Here is a 19,802-nt window from a genome sequence, read left to right as displayed (position 1 = left end):
GTGAAAAGACACTAAATCTCATTAATCACAAGGGAAATGCCAAATAGTAAAATAGTTTTTATGCCCACTGGATTATTAGTATAAATGAAAATGTGTTGGTGATGATATGGATCACCACGAATTTCTAGTGGATGTGTAAAGTGGTTCAACCACTTAGGAAAAGTCTTTGGAAATATCCCAAAACAGGTACTCCCATATACCCAATAATTTTATCCCAAGAATGAAACATTCCTCTTCCCACCAGGAAATGTATTTGACAATATTTAAACAGATTTATTTATTCATAAATGCAGAAAACTACCAACCCAAAGTACCTTTCAAATTCATAAGGATCCCTATCCTGTAATGTCACCATACATAATATAATAATAGAGAGCAATGAAAATATATAAATAACTGCTAAACATGACAACACCTTTGAACCTCAAAGCCCAAAATGGAAAAACAATCAAGACACAAAATGGGTACGTTAGGATTCAACTTGTTAAGTTAGAGTGATGTCAGCATCATGGCAGAGTGAGCTGTTCCCTATGTCTCTCCCCAGTAAGATACAACCAAAAGGACGTTCATTAACCAATAAGGGATACCTGCACAATACAACAGGATGCCTGAAAGATCCACACAGCCATACATCAGAAGGTGGGCGTACTGGATCCCCAGAAGCAGTGGAAAGAGGTGAGTGGATCTCATCCCCCTCCCCAGCTTCAGTGATCTAGGTCCAGGGTCCATGCAGCAACTGGCACGCCACTCTGGCAGGAGGTGAGGGAGCAGGAGGGCCTCTGCCAGAACACTTTCGCTTTCAGGATTTCAGGCATACAGGAGCGCTCCACACAAAGGTGGCTCGGCCACGATGTGGGTGCCCCCGCAAAGCCCAGCAGTCTATGTGGGCCACTGGTGAGTGCAGAGTGGACTCAAACATGCAAAAGAGGACACAAACCCCTCCCTTCCCACCTGGCCCACCAGAGATCACTAGAAATCAATCACAAGAAAAAATCTGGGAGAGTCACAAATATGTAGAGACTAAATGAGATGCTACTGAACAACCATTGGATAAATGAAGAAATCAAAGGAGAAATTAGAAAATACCTGGAGACAAATGAAAATGAAAAGCACAACATACCAACTCTTATGGGGTGCAGCAAAAGTGGTTCTGAGAGGGAAATGTATAGCAATACAGGCCCACCTCAACAAAAAAGAAAAAATTTCAAATAATAAATCTTAAACTACACCTAAAAGAAGTAGAAAAAGAAGAACAAACAAAGCCCAAAGTCAGCAGAAGGAGGGAAATAATACAAATTACAGCAGAAGTAACTGAAATAGAAACCAAAAAGTAATAGAAAGGATCAATGAAACTAAGAGCTGGTTCTTTGAAAAGATAAACAAAATTGACAAACCCTTAGCCAGACTCACTAAGAAAAAAAGAAAGAAGGCTCAAATGAATAAAATTAGAAGTGAAACAGAAGAAATTACAACGGATACTGCAGAAATACAAAGGATTGTAAGAGAACACTATGAAAAACTATATGCCCACAAACTGGATAACCTAGAAGAAGTGGATAAATTCTTAGACTCATACAACTTCTGAAAACTGAACCAAGGAGAAATAGAGAATCTGAATAGAACAATCACAAGTAAATAGATTGAAACAGTAATCAAAAACGTCCCAAAAGACAATAGTCCAGTACCAGATGGCTTCTCTGGAGAATTCTACCAAACATTCAAAGAAGATTTAATACCTATCCTTCTCAAACTATTGCAAAAAATAGAGGAAGATGGAACACTTCCCAACACACTCTATGAGGCCAAAATTACCTGACATCAAAACGAGGCAAGGACAACACAAAGAAGGAAAATTACAGGCCAATATCACTGATGACCATAGATGCAAAAATCCTCAATAAAACATTAGCACACCGAACACAGCAATGCATTAAAAGGATCATACACCATGATCAAGTGAGATTTATACCAGGGGTGCAGGGATTGTTCAACATCTGCAAATCAATCAGTGTGATACACCACATTAACAAAATGAGAACTAAAAACCACATGATTATGTCAATAGACTCAGAGAATGCATTTGACAAGATCCAACATCCCTTTATGATAAAAACCCTCAATGAAATGGATATAGAAGAAAAGTACTCAGCATAATGGCCACATATGACAAACCCACAGCCAACATCATACTTAAGAGTGAAAAACTAAAAGCCATCCCTCTGAGAACAGGAGCAACACAAAGGTGCCCACTCTCGCCATTCTTATTCAACATAGCACTGGAGGTCTTGGCCAGAGCAATTAGGGAAGAAAAGGAAATAAATGGTATCCAAATTGGAAAGGAAGAAGTGAAACAGAAGTTGCTATTTGCAAATGACATGATCCTATGTATAGAAAACCCTAAAGAATCCATCAGAAAACTATTAGAAATAATTGACAACTACAGCAAAGTAGCAGGGTGCAAAATCAACTTACAAAAATAAGTTGCATTATTCTACACTAATAGCGAACTTACAGAAAGAGAAGTCAAGAATACAATCCCATTTACAACTGCAACAAAAAGAATAAAATATCTAAGAATAAATTTAACCAAGGAGGTGAAAGACCTATACACTGAAAACTATAAGACATTATTGAAAGAAATCGAAGAAGATGTAAAGAAATAGAAAGATATTCCATGCACATGGATTGGAAGAATAAATATAGTCAAAATGTCCATATTACCTAAAGCAATCTATAGATTCAATGCAATCGCAAACAGAATCCCAGTGATATTCTTCACAGAAATTGAACAAAGAATCCTAAAATTTATACAGAACAAAAAAAAGACCCCGAATAAAGAAAGCAATCCTGAGAAAAAAGAACAACGCTGGAAGAATCACAATCCCTGAATTAAAAATATACTACAAAGCTATAGTAATCAAAACAGCATGATAGGCACAAAAACAGACACACAGATCAATGGAACAGAATTGAAAGCCCAGAAATAAAATCACACTTCGATGGACAGCTAATCTTTAACAAAAGAGCCAAGAACATTTAATGGAGAAAGGAAAGTCTCTTCAATAAATGGTGTTGGGAAAACTGAACAACCACATGCAAAAGAAAGAAAGTAAACCATTATCTTACACCATATGCAAAATTACGTCAAAATGGATTAAAAATTTCCATGTAAGACCTAAAACCCTAAAACTCGTAGAAGAAAATAGAGGCAGTACACTCTTTGAATTAGCAGTATCTTTGTTCTCTTTGGTCTTAGCAGTATCTTTTTCAATACCATGTCTACTCAGGCAAGAGAAAGAAAAGAAAAACTAAACAAACGGGACTTCATCAGACTAAAAAGCTTTCGCAAGGCAAAGAAAACCATGGACAAAATGAAAAAACGACCCACCAACAGGGAGAAAATATTTGCAAATCATATGTCTGACAAGGGGTTAATGTCCAAAATATATAAAAAATTCATGTAACTCAACAACAAGAAAAACAAACAACCCAATCAAAAAACGGGCAGAGGACACGAACAGGCATTTTTCCAAAGAAGATATACAGATGGCCAATAGGCATATGAAAAGATGTTCAACATCACTAATTATTAGGGAAATGCAAATAAAACTACAATGATATATCACCTTAAACCTGTCAGAATGGCTATAATTACCAAGACAAAAAATAACAAATGTTAGAGAGGATGTAGAGAAAAAGGAAGCCTCATACACAGTTGGTGGGAGTGCAAACTGGTGCACCACTATCGAAAACAGTATGGAGATTTCTCAAAAAATTAAAAACAGAAATACCTTATGATCCAGCTATCTCACTACTGGGTGTTTACCGAAAGAACTTGAAATCAATGATCCAAACAGATTTATGCACCTCTGTGTTCATTGCAGCATTGTTCTCAATAGCCAAGACATGGAAGCAAGTGTCCTTCAACTGATGAATGGATAAAGAAGATGTAGTGTGTGTGTATATATGTATATATACACACACACAATGGAATACTACTCAGCCATTAAAAAGACAAAATCGTGCCATTTGCAACAAATTGGATGGACCTTTAATATGATGTTAAGTGAAAGAAGCCAGACAGAGAAAGACACTCATATGTGGAAGATAAACAAACACATGGATAAAGAGAACACATCAGTGGTTACCAGAAGAGAAGGGGGTTTTCTGGGTGGGTGAAACAGGTAAAGGGTCACATATATATGGTGACAGATAAAAATTAGACTGTTGGTGGTGAGGATGATGCAATCTATACAGAAACTGATATATAATAATGTACACCTGAAATTACACAATCTTATAAACAATTATGACCTCAATAAAAAAATGCAAACACTCTAGAGTCATTAAATATTTCTTCAGCCTTCATCTTCCCTGTGTTACTTTGTACCATAGATAATTATCTATTCTCCATGACAACTCTGTCTCTAATGAATACAGACACATCTGTTACTTCCTTTTCAGATTTTCACAATCATCTTCTCTAATTTCATCACAATAGTTTCAATATACAGTTTTCTTCACTTTAGGGGACTGAGAATTAAACATTAAAGGAAACATAAAATTTACCATCTTAACCATTTTTAAGTATACATGTTCATTAATGTTAAATACTTCTCACTGTTTTGTGCAACCAATCTCCAGAAATCTTTTCATCTGGCAAAAATAAAACTCTATGTTGGGGCCGGCCCAGTGGTGCAGCAATTAAGTGCATGTGCTCCACTTCAGTGGCCCCAGGTTTGCAGGTTCGGATCCCGGGCACACACCGCTTGTCAAGCCATGCTGTGGTGGCACCCCATATAAAGTAGAGGAAGATGGGCACAGATGTTAGCCCAGGGCCAATCTCCCTCAGCAAAAAGAGGAGGATTGGCATCAGATGTTAGCTCAGGGCTGATCTTCCTCACAATAAAAGAAAAGAAAAAAAAATTCTACGTCACTTAAAGAAGGCAAAATCCCTGCCTACCCCCGCCCCTGGTAACCACCAAACCACGTTTTCCTTTCTAAATTTGACTACTCTAAGTACGTCATGTAAATGGATCATTTGGTATTTGTCTTTTTATAACTGGCTTTTTCACTTAGCATGAAATCCTCAAGGTTCATCCATGTTGTAGAATGTTTGAGAATGTCCTTCCTTTTTAAAGCTAAATAATACTCCATTTTATGCATATACTATATTTTTCTTATCCAATGTTCACCGTTGCAAACTCCAGTGGCCTGCTCCACAGAGGACCCTGGAAGCTTTCACCACTGAGGAAACCAACAGCCAGCTCTGCTGCTACAGACTCTGCAGCGTTCATCATTAGTTTCCTACAGGTCTTTGTTTTCAAAGACTGCAACAGCTTGAGTCCCATCCCATCCGATAGCTATGGTGACTTGATCCTGGAACCCAGTATGGCCACTGAGCACACACTTGTAGTTGGCCCCAGCCACCATAGCTGCACATTTGCATGCAGCTAACCCATTTCCTGTCACCAGCCTTCACCCCCATGTACCATGTAGTGGCACAAATGTATAACACCAGCCTCAGAAACCACAGCTGTGCATACTCAGGCAGAGAGACTCAATGCCTGTCACTAGACTCTAGCGCCATGCACATACCCACAACTGACCCCTGTCAATGGCCCTGATCCTCACCACCATGCAAGTGCCCACACCTGGCCTGTGCCACCATGCAGGAGACTGCAGCCAGCACCCAGAGCAGGTCTTAGTTTCTTAGTCTAGCTAAAGGTTAGCCGACACCACTCAGGCAAAAATAAGTTAATTGTGGTAACAAAGAATTCCCAACGTCTGTCAATTATAACCACAAGGTACATTGTAATACAATTTGACTGCTTCGTCTGATAACTCACAGTTTACTGTAACAATATTGATCACCACTGACCATAATTTCAACAAATTGTCCACAATGTTGGAAAAATATATCAAAACCTGTACTTTGAGATTGGGGAAAGTTGATAGTGATATTCTATAAAGGGACTAAAATGCTTACTATATGTTTAGTCAATTTTTCTTATTATTCAAATATATATTACATAAAACTTGCAATTTTTATTATTTTAAGTGTTAAATTTCAGAGCAAAGTTACATTCACAATTTAAATAAGACCCCTTATATTGGTACAGAGGTAAATACAAAACCTATTGATCAGAAGATAGAGCCCAGAAAGAGACCAATGGGTAGAAAGAGACATAAATGGATAGTTTACACAGGGACATAAAAATAAATCTGGATTCCTGCCTCACATAAAAGGCAAAACTAAATCCCAGGAAGGGGATTGTTTCAAATGTAAAAGCCAAAACTGTAAATCCTTCAGATTGAAGTAACTGTCGGTTTCATAAACAAGACCTATTGAGTGCAAGCCATTATGGAAAGCAATGGCAAATTCAGCTACATTAAAATTAAGCACTTGTGTTCATCCAAAAAAAATTATAAAAGTTATCCAAAAACAAGACACGCATCTAAAAATAAATTTTCCCTGCTTATCACTGACTAAGAATACTGTTCTGATAATATAAAGATGTCATATGAATCAATAAGAAAAAGATAAACAGCTCAACAGAAGTACCAGAAACAGATATTTAACAGAATATAAAATAAATATCTGAAAAGACTATCAACCATATTATAATAAGAGACATATCAATTAATTAAATCATTTTTACACCCATTAGATTATCAGTGTACTTGAAAATGTCTTGGTGATGATATGGATCACCAGGACTTTCTCATGTGTATGTGTAGATGTGTTCATTGACTTAGGAAAACGCTTTGGAACTACTCAAAGAGAAAAGGCACTCTCTTGTATCCAATATTACCATCCCAATTATAATACACTCTCTCATTTCCACCAGGAGACATATAAGAGAATATGCAAACAAGTTTATTCATAACACCAGAAAACTGGTTACGAAAAAACAAAATTTCCATCAGTATCAGCAAGGACATCTATTTTGAAAAGATACCATAAATAATATAAAAAGGTCCAGAGTATTGGAAATTAATTATTTACTGCTACCATCAACAACATGATTGAATCCCAAAAAAGCAATAAAGAGGAAAACAATACAGACACAAAATTCATACACTAAGATTTAACAAGTTGGAAAACAGGTAGATTTATAAATAGGATAGGAATACACACAGAGGTGAAAAGTCAATGATTTTAAAACTAATACCTGTTTCATAGGACAAATATGATCAAACACTGGAAATTTCATAAAATTCAACCTAAAAGAAAAACTTCAAAGAAAATGATAAGTACGGAATTCAGGATAGTGTTTGCCACTTGAGAGGACAGAGGGATGTGAGTGGGAGACACTTCAGGTAGAGTCCATAACGATGACATTGCTCCATTTTTAACCCCTAGATAGATAAATGTGTTTTTATTATGTTACTATTCTTTTAGAACTACACATAGATTTTATGCAGTACTTAGTATATGTTATATTAAAAAAGGAAATTGAGGAAAGGCCTCCCATATTCTTAATACTAAATACATTTTCCCATATTCTTTTAATATTAAATTTATGCACTTCAGACTTCAGAGGTCATCAGAATCTCACAGGGTGCTTATCGAAGAGGCTCATTCCTCACATGTCTCCATAGAGATTCAAAGACAGTAGTTCTTAGGTGAGGTTTGGAAACCTGTTGTATGTGCAAAGGCCCCAGGTGATTCAACTCTGCAGGTGCTCTGTGAACATCAATGCTGGAAGCTCTGCACTGGGAGAGACCATGATTCCCAGGCAAAGCTGTACCCCATATGTGGTGCTGAAAATAAAACAACCTCCTCGAACTCCAATGACCACCAGGACACAAGGATCTCCAGAAACTTCTTTGTTCTATTGTGAGACTTTCACTGTTTTCACCCCACACACATAGAGATCATTCTTTGAAGTGTTGTGGTTATGAGAAATGTGATGGTCCTAATTTTGCTAACTTCCCTTTCTCCTCTCTTGTTTTGCACTCAACCTCTGCTTCTCACAGTAAAGTAGTCCTCCACAAAATAACTTTCCTCCTAAAGACACATTAAAAAGTTTTGCATGAGAACCCTGAGTGCAGTCAATGCTCTAAGACATCAGTGATACAATTAATTTTATTCAAGTATGATCTCCATGAGGACTCCACCAGAGATGAGTAAGAAACACAACAAGATCAAATGACTAAGGAGAAAAGTGAAAATTCAGGTATATTCTTACAAATCAGCCAATGAGAAGGTTTCAAAGCAAATAAGATGTCAGAAGCAGATTACCAACCTTTGCTCTGCCTACCTAAACACTGTTTGTATTATTATATTACTCAGACCAGAAAAAGTAACTGAGAAATATAACATAAAAGAAAAATCTGATTGCTGAAGTATACAGTAAATCCATGAGAACAGTAGGAATACAAAGTTATGAACATAGCCATGTACAGAACACAATGATACCAGTTAATTTTATTGAGTACTTACTACATGTCAGGTATTGTCCTAAGTTCTTGCAGTGTTTGTGGGGGTGGAGTACAGAGTAAGAATTACACTTTATATAGTCAGTCTAACACTCTCAAAGTAATCATTTTCTCCACATCAGGAATGAGGTTTAGAAGGGGCATATGATCCTAACCACAGTGAAGGGATCGCAAGGTATATATTCTGGATGATGCCATACAATTTTAAGTATCAATAGACCTAAAGAAGACGAGTCAGATTTCTTTCTCTGGTCATCATGCTTAGCTATGATATCTGCATCTGTTGCAGCCGTCTGAGTCCATGAGGGGAACTAGTCCCAGGAAAAAAGCATCACATGGAGGAGTAAATGAATTTTCCTCCACATTCCCTACCTCTGACACCCTTGTAGGGAGAGACAATTCTCTTTAATGTTTTGGCATGTTAGAATCAGGGATACTTTCTCTAAGAAGAAACAATGACTTCCTCACTAATCAAGATCATATGCCTCAGAATCATCTCTAACCACTAATAATCACATTATGGCAGGTTGGTAGATTATAAAACTGAGTGTAATGGATGCTGATGTTGCCCTGCACAGATACTGTCAACCACTGACAGATCTCAGGAATTACTAAATTGGAGTATGAAAACCCAGCTCCCCCTATGTCTCACAGTAGGCTTGTTCTCTGGGGTGAAATTCACATGGCCCCAACCGTGAGATCAGACACAATAGAGTCTTTGTTATGACCAGGGAGTCATTTGATCCTCCCACTGACCTATCCAACATCTCCCTTTTCTTCCTTCTGACATCCCAACAATATCAACATAAACCTTGCCTCAGGTGACCTTCTAAGGACCCAACCAAAGACACTGAACTTAGAGAATGAACTCATTTTTGAAACACCACAAAGCTACAGAAGCAGCAAGTTGGATTTCAACCCCAAGTTAAAATTCACTTACCCATTATATTATGCAGGCATTTTAGAAGAAGTTGATGAGAAAATCAAACATTCTGGCTCACCCAGTGTTTCTGTCACTTTGACTCATTCTAGAAACCCCAGTTCAAAGCAGGCGACATAGTCACTGAAGAGAAGCTGTCCTACTGATGAGTTTCCTCAAGGCTCCCTTCATGTCCCTGTTCCTCAGGCTATAGATGAAAGGGTTCATCATTTGAGGGACAAGAGTGTACATCATTGAAACCACTGCAGTGTTTCTAGAAGAGTTTGTGAAAGCAGAACTAATGTTATTTCCAATGCCTGTCCCATAAAATAAGGACATAACTGAGAGGTGAGACCCACAGGTGGAAAAAGCTTTATACTTTCCACCCGCTGATGGTATTCTCAAAACAGAGGAGGCTATTTGAATGTAAGAGAAAATGATTCCACACACAGGAATACCACCAAATACACTAGTTGCAAAATACATCAGGATGTTATTGATAAGGGTATCAGAACACGCAAGCTTGATGAGCTGAACAACTTCACAGAAGAAGAGGGGGATTTTCACATCTGTGCAGAAGAACAGTCGCAACACCATCAGACTGTGGAGCAGGGCATCCATAATGATAAAAACCAGAGGGAGTAGAATCAGCAGCGCACAGAAGCGGGAGTTCATAATGACTGTGTACCTCAATGGGTGACAAATGGCCACATAGCGATCATAGGCCATTGCTGCAAGAAGACAACTTTCCAGACTGGCAAATACCAGGAGAAAGCAGACCTGTGTAAGGCAGCCTGGATAACTGATGCTCTGATTCTGTGTTTGGATGTTCACCAGCATCTTTGGGATCGTGGTTGTGCTTAAACAGATGTCATTAATAGACAGGTTGGAAAGAAAGAAATACATGGGGGTGTGCAGATGGGAGTCAGAGCTGACAGCCAGGATGATGAGCACGTTCCCCAGGACGGTGAATGCATACATGGACAGGAACAGGCTGAAAAAGAGGGACTGCAGTTCCGGATCCTCTGTTACTTCCATGAGAAGGAAATTTGAAACATGTGTTTCGTTTCTGGAATTCATATTGTTGTTGAATCTGATGGAAAAGGTGGAGTGACAAGGCAATCAAATGTGTGTTCTCTCAACCAGTAGAAGGAGCATCACCAGAGGCAAAAACCGTCTTGGGAAGGGAAGGAGACTGAGAGAGGGGAATAAAAAATATGTGTATAAGTATATTATTCTGTTTCTTTTTTTTTTTTTCTGTTTCTTTAAAAAAAAAATACTTGAAATTGATATAGCAGAACGTTAACAATCATTAATTCTGGAAAGAGTTAACAGGTGGTCATTGTTTAAAATTACACTGTCTATGTTGTTCTGATTATTTAAAACATTTGGTAATTTTATAAAGAGAAACAAATAGACTAGGGAGGCAGCTTTAAGATTCTGTCTGGATCCCCTGAGACCTAAGATGCAGGCCACAGAGATAATACATAGGTACGTAAAGAACCAGGAATGGGAAGATAAGATCAACTTTACCACAGATGCTGCCCTCTCACCACAAGATGACAAGTAAATGTCAGAGAATTTCAAAACAGTTATCCTGTTTTAAAAAGAAGCATATTTCTTCTCTGGAAGAAATGGTCCTGGTCGTAGCAGAAATTGGGTGTAAGATTAGTAAATGAGTGGTTCTTGAGTATTGGCACAAAGTACAGGAAAATGAGTGAAGAAGACGACAGATAGTTAGGCAGGAGGACCACAGGTGACTTAGTTCTAACCATTTGATGTGTGTACTTTCTTCACAGCTTCCCCTGGATGAACCTGTCCTCATTTCCAAACATCGACTAAGGGACATTAAGTTACCTGTCTGGCATCACAATGGAATGATGCTTGACATCTCATCTGAGTATTCCACCTCAGATATCTGTCCTCCGGAAGGGCAGAGGGATTGAGTGAGACCTGGGCACCTGGGCAAGAGGAATCACCCATGGGAAGATGCTCAGATGAGCTACTTCTTTTCATGGGAAGGACTGTTGAACGAGATGATAATAGGCAGATTGTAGTCTCTGTATCCCTAGAGGTTCAATTTCCAAAGCTCCTCATTAGCCAAGCAATTTTATTGTCCTTGAGATCCCAGGACAGTGCAAATCCTTAAAGACCAAGACTCTAGATGGAAGGAGTTCAGAGTGGTTGCTTCCCTGACCACACGAGACCAGGTTTTCACCATCTACTTTTCTCCATCTGTGCCTGCTCATCTCCATTTCAAATTCTGCAAATATGGATACATCATTCTTCTCTAATTAGATTCCAGTCCTTTTTTTAGGTCTGAATGAAGGGATCTCTATCTAATCAATGACATCGGGAAGTCTGATACCAATTTTAGATGTGAAAATATAGTTTATATGTGTGCATATAAATAATATATTTAAAAATATTGCTAAGTTATTGCAGAATTGGAATCTCTCAGGAGTATTTCTGAGTCATTAATGTTTCCTGAATCTTAATTTTCACTGTGTATATTTATACAATAGATACTAATTTATTCTCTGTGAAAATTTTGTCTCTGGTCAATGCAAACAGATCTGTTACTTCTTTATTAGATTTTCATAACAATCTTTTCCAATTTTTTCACAACAGTTTCAATGTAAATTTTTGTTCACAATAGGGGACTGCAGTTTTGAAATTATGTAAAGAAATCAAATGAATTAATAAGAAAAAGATAAATCAGTAGAAATACTACAAACGTAGATTTAAAAGAGAGGGAAATGAATACGTGAAAAGACTCTCAATCACATAATAATAAGAGATGTACCAATTAATGAAATAATTTTTATAGCCACTAGATTATCAGTACCCTTGAAATATTGGTGATGATATAGATCATCAGGACCTTCTCATATGTGTGTAATTGATTCAATCACTTAGGATTACTCTTAGGAACAACCCAAAGGAACATTCCTACTCCTTTATCCCCAATAATTCCATTGCGAGTATAAAACTCTCTCTCATTTCCACCAAGAGACATATATGTGACAATATTCAAACAGATTAATTCATAACATCAGAAAACTAAAACAAACAAGACTTCCATCAATATTGCACAGAATATCTACTTTGGAAAGTCACCATACATAATGTAAAAACACAGAGGATTGGAAATAGTGATTCTTATGCCCAGAACAGGATTAAATCTCAAAAGTACAATAATGAGAAAAACAATGAGGATGAAAAATTGATACATTTTGATTGATCTTTTAACAAGTTTGAAAAGAGACAGACTATAAATTGGATAGGAACATACATTTAAGTGATAGGACAATGACATTTAAATCCTATTGCCAGTTTCCTAGGGAAAATATAATCAAAAATTGACAATTTTATAGGATTCAACCCAAAAAAACAACTTCAAAGAACATAAGTCAGAATTAGCAGTGTTTGCCCCTGGAATCAGAGAGGGTAGTGTAAGTGGGAGACCACTTAGGTGGATTCTGTGGTGATGGCATTGCTCTATTTTTAACCTTTGGAAAGATATATATGTTTTTATTATGTGACTATCCTTTCAGAACTACAGATAGATTTTATGCAAAATTTAGTACATGCTATATTAAAAAGCATATTGAGGAAATGTCTGATGTCTCCCTAATTCTAAACACATTCTCCCATATTCTTCTTTTTTCTATTTTTTTTTTTTGTGTGTGTGTGTGTGTGTTTGTGAGGAAGATCAGCCCTGAGCTAACATCCATGCCAATCCTCCTCTTTTTGCTGAGGAAGACTGGCCGAGAGCTAACATCCATGCCCATCTTCCTCCACTTTATGTGGGACGCCGCCACAGCATGGCCTGACAAGCGGTGCATCCGTGCACGCCCGGGATCCGAACCCCGGACCACCAGCAGCAGAGCATGCACACTTAACTGCTATGCCACAGGGTCAGCCCTCCCATATTCTTTTATACTGAAGTCACGCATCTCAGATTTCAGAGGTCACCAGAATTTCACAGAGCACTTATTAAAAATGCTTATCTGATCTAAAGATGTTTTTTAATTCTTTCAATTTTTTATAAAAATGGGCCATACTTTGGGAATATTTGAAATATAATTCTGAGTGTAAAAACGAATGCACATCCCTCACAAGTTTCCCCAGAGGTTCAAAGTCAGTAGTTCTTTCTGGAAGTCAGGTACACCTCAGTATGAACACAGGTCTCAGGTGATTCATCTCTGCAGCTGTTCTGTGGACATTAGTGGAGGAAGCTCTGCACTGGCAGATACCTCAAATGCCAGGTAGGGAGATATTTCCTAATGTGGTGCTGAAAAAGAATACCCCCCTCAACCTCCACTGATGACCAGAACAGAAAGCTCTCCAGCAACAACTTGGATTCTCATTTGAAACCTGCACTGTTTTCACCCCTTCACCCACAGAGATGATTCTAACTTATGGTCCTGGTTTTTTGTGCTTATGGGAAAAGTAATTCTTCTAATCTTGACAAGTATCCTTTTCTCCTCTCTTGTCTTACACTCAACATCTCTTTGTCAAAGGAAAGCAGTTTTGCATAGAATAACCGTCCTCATAAAGACACACTAAAAAGGATTGCATTAGAACCCTAAGACTGCACCCAATGCTTTATGACATAGATGAGATAATTAATGTTATTCAATTATGTTTCTTTGTGTGGGCTCCACCAGAGATGTGTAAGATACACAGTAATAAAAGATGACCAAGGACAAAAGTGAAAACTCAGATATATTCTTATAAATAAGTCAATGAGAATGTTAACAGCACTAAGATTCCAGAAGGAGATTACCAACCTTTGCCCTGCTTATCTAATAATTATTTATTTTATTACTCAGACCGGAAAAAGCAACTGATAAATATAACAATAAAAGAAAACAAATCTAATTGCTGAAGCAAGTAGTAAAAGTATGAGACCAATAGGATTACAAGATTTAAGAATATATAGGCAAGGGGCTGGCCGGGTGGCACAGAGGTTAAGTGCGCTGCGCGCTCCGCTTCAGTGGCCCGGGGTACGCGAGTTCGGATCCCCGGCACACACTGACGCACCTTGTCAAGCCATGCTAAAGGGGCGTCCCACGTAAAGTAGAGGAAGATAGGCACGGATCTTAGCCCAGGGCCACTCTTCTTCAGCGAAAAAAGAGGAGGATTGGCATCGGATGTTAGCTCAGGGCTAGTCTTCCTCACAAAAAAAAAAAAAGACTATATAGGCAAAGTATGGAACACAATGATAGCAGTTAAATTTTATTGAGTACTTAGTAGGTGTCAGGCAGTGTCCTAAGTGTTTGTAGTGCTTATGCGGATAGACTTCCTAGCAGGATTTTCACTCCATATTGTCAGTCTAAGACTCTCATAGCAATCATTTTCTACACACCAAGAATTAGATTAAGTAGGTAATATATGATCCTATTCTCAGTGAAGAGATTAAAGGGGATATATTCTGGATGACTCCATGCAATGTCAAGTAAAAACGGAGCCAGAGTAGGACAGTCAGATTTCTGTCTCTGGGCATCATGCCTGAATATGATGCCTGTATGTGTTGCAGCTGTGTGGACCCATGGGGGTAACTAGCCCAAGACATAGCCACCAAATAGAACAGTGAATGAATTTTCCTCTACATTCCCTACCTCTGAAGCCCTTGTCAATAACATAACTCGCTTTATTGTTTGTGTATATTAGAATCAGGGTTACTTTCTCTTAGTACAAACAAGGGCTTCCTCACTGATCAAGATCAAATGTTTCACAATCATCTCAAACCACTTGAGATAATCAAATTATAGCAATTGTACACATAATGAAACTGAGTGTAGTGAATGCTGATGGTGCCTTTGCACAGATACAGTTTTCTAGTGACCAGTCTTGGAAATTACTGAATTAAGTAAGAAAGATAAGCTACTCCCATGTCTCACAGTAGGATTATTTCTGGGGTGCATTCATATGCCGCTAGTTATGGAATCGGCAGAATCATGTCTCGATGACCACACACTTGTTTGGATCCTCTCCCTGACCCACCCAACTTCTCTACTTTTCTTCTTCTGTGGAATGCTCATACAAAATCACTAAAATCTTTGCCTCAGGTTCAGCTCAATGGACCTGACCAAAGAAACTGAACTTAGATAATGGAACCCATTTTTGAAACATCACAGAGCTATACCAAGAGCAAGTCAAGTTTCAACCCCAAGTTAAAATTCACTTACCTGTTATGTTATCTGGTTACTTTAGAAAAATATAATGATGCAAGAATCAGGCATCCTGGCTCACCCAATATTTCTGCCACTTTGAGTCATTCTAGGAACCCCAGGCCTAAGCAGATGACACAATCAAGAAGGAAAGGTATTCTAGATACTGATGAGTGTCCTCAGGGCTCCCTTCATGTCCCTGTTCCTCAGGCTATAGATGAAGGGGTTCATCATTTGAGGGACAAGAGTATACATCATTGAAACCACTGCAGTGATTCTGGAAGAGTTAGTAAGAGAAGAACAAATGTACACACCAAAAGCTGTCCCATAGAATAAGGATACAACTGCAAGGTGAGACCCACAGGTGGAAAAAGCTTTAAACTTTCCACCAACTGTTGGCATTCTCAAAACAGAGGAGACTATTTGAAAATAAGAGAAAATGATTCCACACACAGGAATGCCACCAAATATGCTGGATGCAAAATATATCAGGATGTTATTGATGAGAGTATCAGAACACGCAAGCTTGGTGAGCTGAACAATTTCACAGAAGAAGAGGGGGATTTCCAGGTCTGTGCAGAAGGACAGTCGCAACACCATCAGACTGTGGAGGATGGCATCCATAATGCTAATAAACAGGGAGAGAAGAATCAGCAGTCTGCAGAGGTGGGGGTTCATGATGACCATATACCTTAGTGGGTGGCAAATGGCCACATAGCGATCATAGGCCATTACTGAAAGAAGACAACTATCCAAAGTTGCAAAAGCCGGGACAAAGCAGACCTGTGTGAGGCAGCCTGCATAACCGATGCTCTGATCCTGAGCTTGGATATTCCCCAGGATCTTTGGGATAGTGGTTGTGCTTAAACAGATGTCAATAAAGGACAGATTGGAGAGAAAGAAATACATGGGGGTGTGCAGGTGGGTATCAGAGCTGACAACCAGGATGATGAGCAGGTTTCCTAGGATGGTGACCAGGTACATGGACAGCAACAGGCCGAAAACAAGTGATTGCAGTTCTGGACTCTCTGTCACTTCCATGAGAAAGAATTCTGAAACACCTGTTTCATTTCTGGGGTCCACGTTGTTGATAAATCTAATGGAAAAGATGTGGTAACAAGACAATGAAATGTGTGATCCCTAGACAAACAGCGGGGGCATCACCAGAGGGAAAAACATCTCGGGAGGGGAAGGAGACTAATGAAGAGAAATAAAAAAGGAGTGCCTTCTGTGTGCCTATTTTTCTGTTACATTTTTTAAAAACCTAAAGCTGTTACAGCAAAGTATCAACTATTAATTCTGAGAATGGTTAAGAACTGACTGTTTTTTCTTTTTCTTTTTTTTAACTTACACTGTGTTGCTATGATTATTTAAAACCTTTGGTAATTTTATAATGAGAAATAGATAGAGTAGGGAGGCAGTTTGAAGATACCATCTGGATCTCCAGGGACCTCAGAGACAGGCAACAGAGATAATACATAAGTATGACAAGAACCAGGAATGGGAAGATAAGGTGAACTTCACTAACCTTTCTGCCTCACACCACCACAGGAATGTGAGAAAATGTGAGAAAAGTCTATAAAAGTCACCTAGTGGGCCGGCCCGGTGGCTTAGCGGTTAAGTGCACGCGCTCCGCTGCTGGCGGCCCGGGTTCGGATCCCGGGCGTGCACCGACGCACCGCTTCTCCGGCCATGCTGAGGCCGCGTCCCACATACAGCAACTAGAGGGATGTACAGCTATGACATACAACTATCTGCTGGGGCTTTGGGGGGAAAAAATAAATAAATAAAATCTTAAAAAAAAAAAAAAAAAAGTCACCTAGTTTTAGAAGAGGCCAATTTCTTTTTTTTTTTTTTTTTTTAAAGATTTTATTTATTTATTTTTTCCCCCAAAGCCCCAGTAGATAGTTGTATGTCATAGCTGCACATCCTTCTAGTTGCTGTATGTGGGACGCGGTCTCAGCATGGCCAGAGAAGCAGCACGTCGGTGCGAGCCCGGGATCCGAACCCAGGTCGCCAGCACTGGAGCGCGCCCACTTAACCACCAAGCCACGGGGCCGGCCCAGAAGAGGCCAATTTCTACTTAGGAAGACAATGCTCTTGGATATAGTAGAGACTGAGTATGAGATCAGTAGATGAGAGGTACATGATTATTGGTGCAAAGTATGAGGACATGGGAAGAAGATGACAGACAGTTAAGCAGGAAGACCATGGGTGACTTAGCTCTAGTCATCTGATGTATGTACTGTCTTCACAGATTCCCCTGGATGAACCTGTAGTAAAACACCTGCCCTCGTTTCCGAATATTGACTAAGGGATGGTAAGTTACCTGACTGGCATCACAGTGGAATGAGGCTTGACATCTTCTCTGGATGTACCATCTGGGAGATCTGCCCTCAGGAAAGGCAGAGGGATTGAGTGAGATCCAGCCTCCTGGGTAAGAGGGACCATCTACTGGAGGAGACTCAGATGTGCTACTACTTTTCTGGAAAAGGTCTATTGACTGAGCTGGTCACAGGCAGTTGCAGTCTCTGTATCCCTAGAGATTCAATTTCCAAAGCTCCTCATTAGCCAAGTACTTTTTTGTCATTGAGATCCCAGGACAGTGCAAACCCTTAAAGACTAAGACTCTAGACAGGAGGAATTCAGGATGGCTGCTTCCCTGACCCTATGAGACCAGGTGTACACCCTCTACTCATCTCCATTTCAAATATGTTGCAAACATGGACACACAATCCTTCTATGATTGGATTCCAGTCTTCTTTTTTTAAGCACGAACAAAGTTGTATCTGTCTAAGCAATGATATCAGGAAGTCTGATTCCAATTTTGGGTGTCAAAATATAGTATGTATGTGGATTAAAATAATACTTTTAAAAATATAGCCAAGTTATGGTAAAGTTAGAAAGACTCACGAGTTATTTTTTCTTTCCAAGTGTTACTGAATGTTTCCTGACTTAACAGTCACTATGTATTTTTTATACAATAAATTCTAATGTATTTTGTGTGACAATTCTGTCTTGATCAATACAGACAGATGTTATTCCCTTTTTAGATTTTCTCAATCATCTTGTCTAATTTCATCACAATAGTTTCAATGTACATTTTTCTTCACTTCAGAGGATGGTGGGTGAAATTATGCTTCTTGATTTTTAATAGAGTTGTAAGAAGTTACAATGCCATGAGAAAGCACTTGTGTTCAGGTATAATCTCAATACATTTAGTTAGGGTTCACTCATTAACTAATTGGTGGAGATGATATTCCATGTTAATGTTAATTAAAACATTTTTAATCTTTAATGAATTCAATATTTTCATGTTTATCAATTTATATCCTCTATTGTTAACTGCTTCTGTATGAACTTTGTTAACCTACAATAGTCTTGATACAAGATGGCATTGTAATGTCATCCTTTAACCTTGTTTGCTTCAGACACATGCAATAATAGTTAAAATACAAAAAGACATAGAGATATAAAATATATAAAACCAAGGGCACAGGTGGAGGTTTGTTATTCAGAAATGTGAATAAACACAAGAGTTGTGGACACTGCCTGGAACCATGACTGTGGACTTAGAACGGCAGAAAGTTTCAAAAAAGCCTCCAAAGCAGAACTGAATCAAGCTGCCTGATGGTTTGGTGGCTGGGTGTTTGATATTCTCAAAATCACAGAGCAGCAAAAATCAGTTGCAAGACTGAATTCAAAGCTAGAGGACAGGTGATTGATAAGGGCAACTGTGAATCTGCTGGTTGATAAAGCATGAGCACACAAATGGAAAGAGAGAGAGGTAAAAACCTAGCAATTAAAATGAATCTGCAGGGCCGGCCCCGTGGCTTAGCGGTTAAGTGCGTGCGCTCAGCTGCTGGCGGCCTGGGTTCGGATCCTGGGCGCGCACTGATACACCGTTTCTCCGGCCATGCTGAGGCCGTGTCCCACATACAGCAACTAGAAGGATGTGTAACTATGACATACAACTATCTACTGGGGCTTTGGGGGGAAAAAATAAATAAATAAATAAATAAAATTATAAAATAAATGTTTGCTTTTTCATGTGGCTTCTTTCACTCAGCATAACAGTCTTTGAGAATCATACAAGTTGTTGCCTGTATTAATATCTCATTCCTCTTTATTGCTTTATTCTATTATAATGATGTACCGTAGTTTACATATGCATTCTCTACTGAAGTACATTTAGGTTGTTTCATTTTTTTGTCAATTATGAATAGAGCTACTATAAGTATTCACGCATGGGTTATGGT

General features: G+C 38.7%; 1 protein-coding gene and 1 pseudogene across 1 annotated transcript; both read right to left on the bottom strand.

Moving 5' to 3' along the window:
• Positions 1 to 6,627: 6,627 nt before the first annotated feature.
• LOC106802452 (olfactory receptor 7G1-like) lies at positions 6,628 to 11,574 on the bottom strand. The gene has a single exon (XM_087425569.1). The coding sequence runs from the start codon at positions 10,442 to 10,444 to the stop codon at positions 9,506 to 9,508; it is 939 nt and encodes a 312-aa protein (XP_087281695.1). The 5' UTR covers positions 10,445 to 11,574; the 3' UTR covers positions 6,628 to 9,505.
• Positions 11,575 to 13,158: 1,584 nt separating this feature from the next.
• LOC101393652 (olfactory receptor 7G1-like) lies at positions 13,159 to 16,663 on the bottom strand (annotated as a pseudogene).
• Positions 16,664 to 19,802: the final 3,139 nt, after the last annotated feature.

The sequence above is a fragment of the Ceratotherium simum genome, chromosome 39 (genome assembly GCF_057802395.1).
Source record: "Ceratotherium simum simum isolate JZ-2026a chromosome 39, ASM5780239v1, whole genome shotgun sequence".
NCBI classification, from domain to species: Eukaryota; Metazoa; Chordata; class Mammalia; order Perissodactyla; family Rhinocerotidae; genus Ceratotherium; species Ceratotherium simum.
This window is presented reverse-complemented; position numbering and strand designations above follow the sequence as displayed.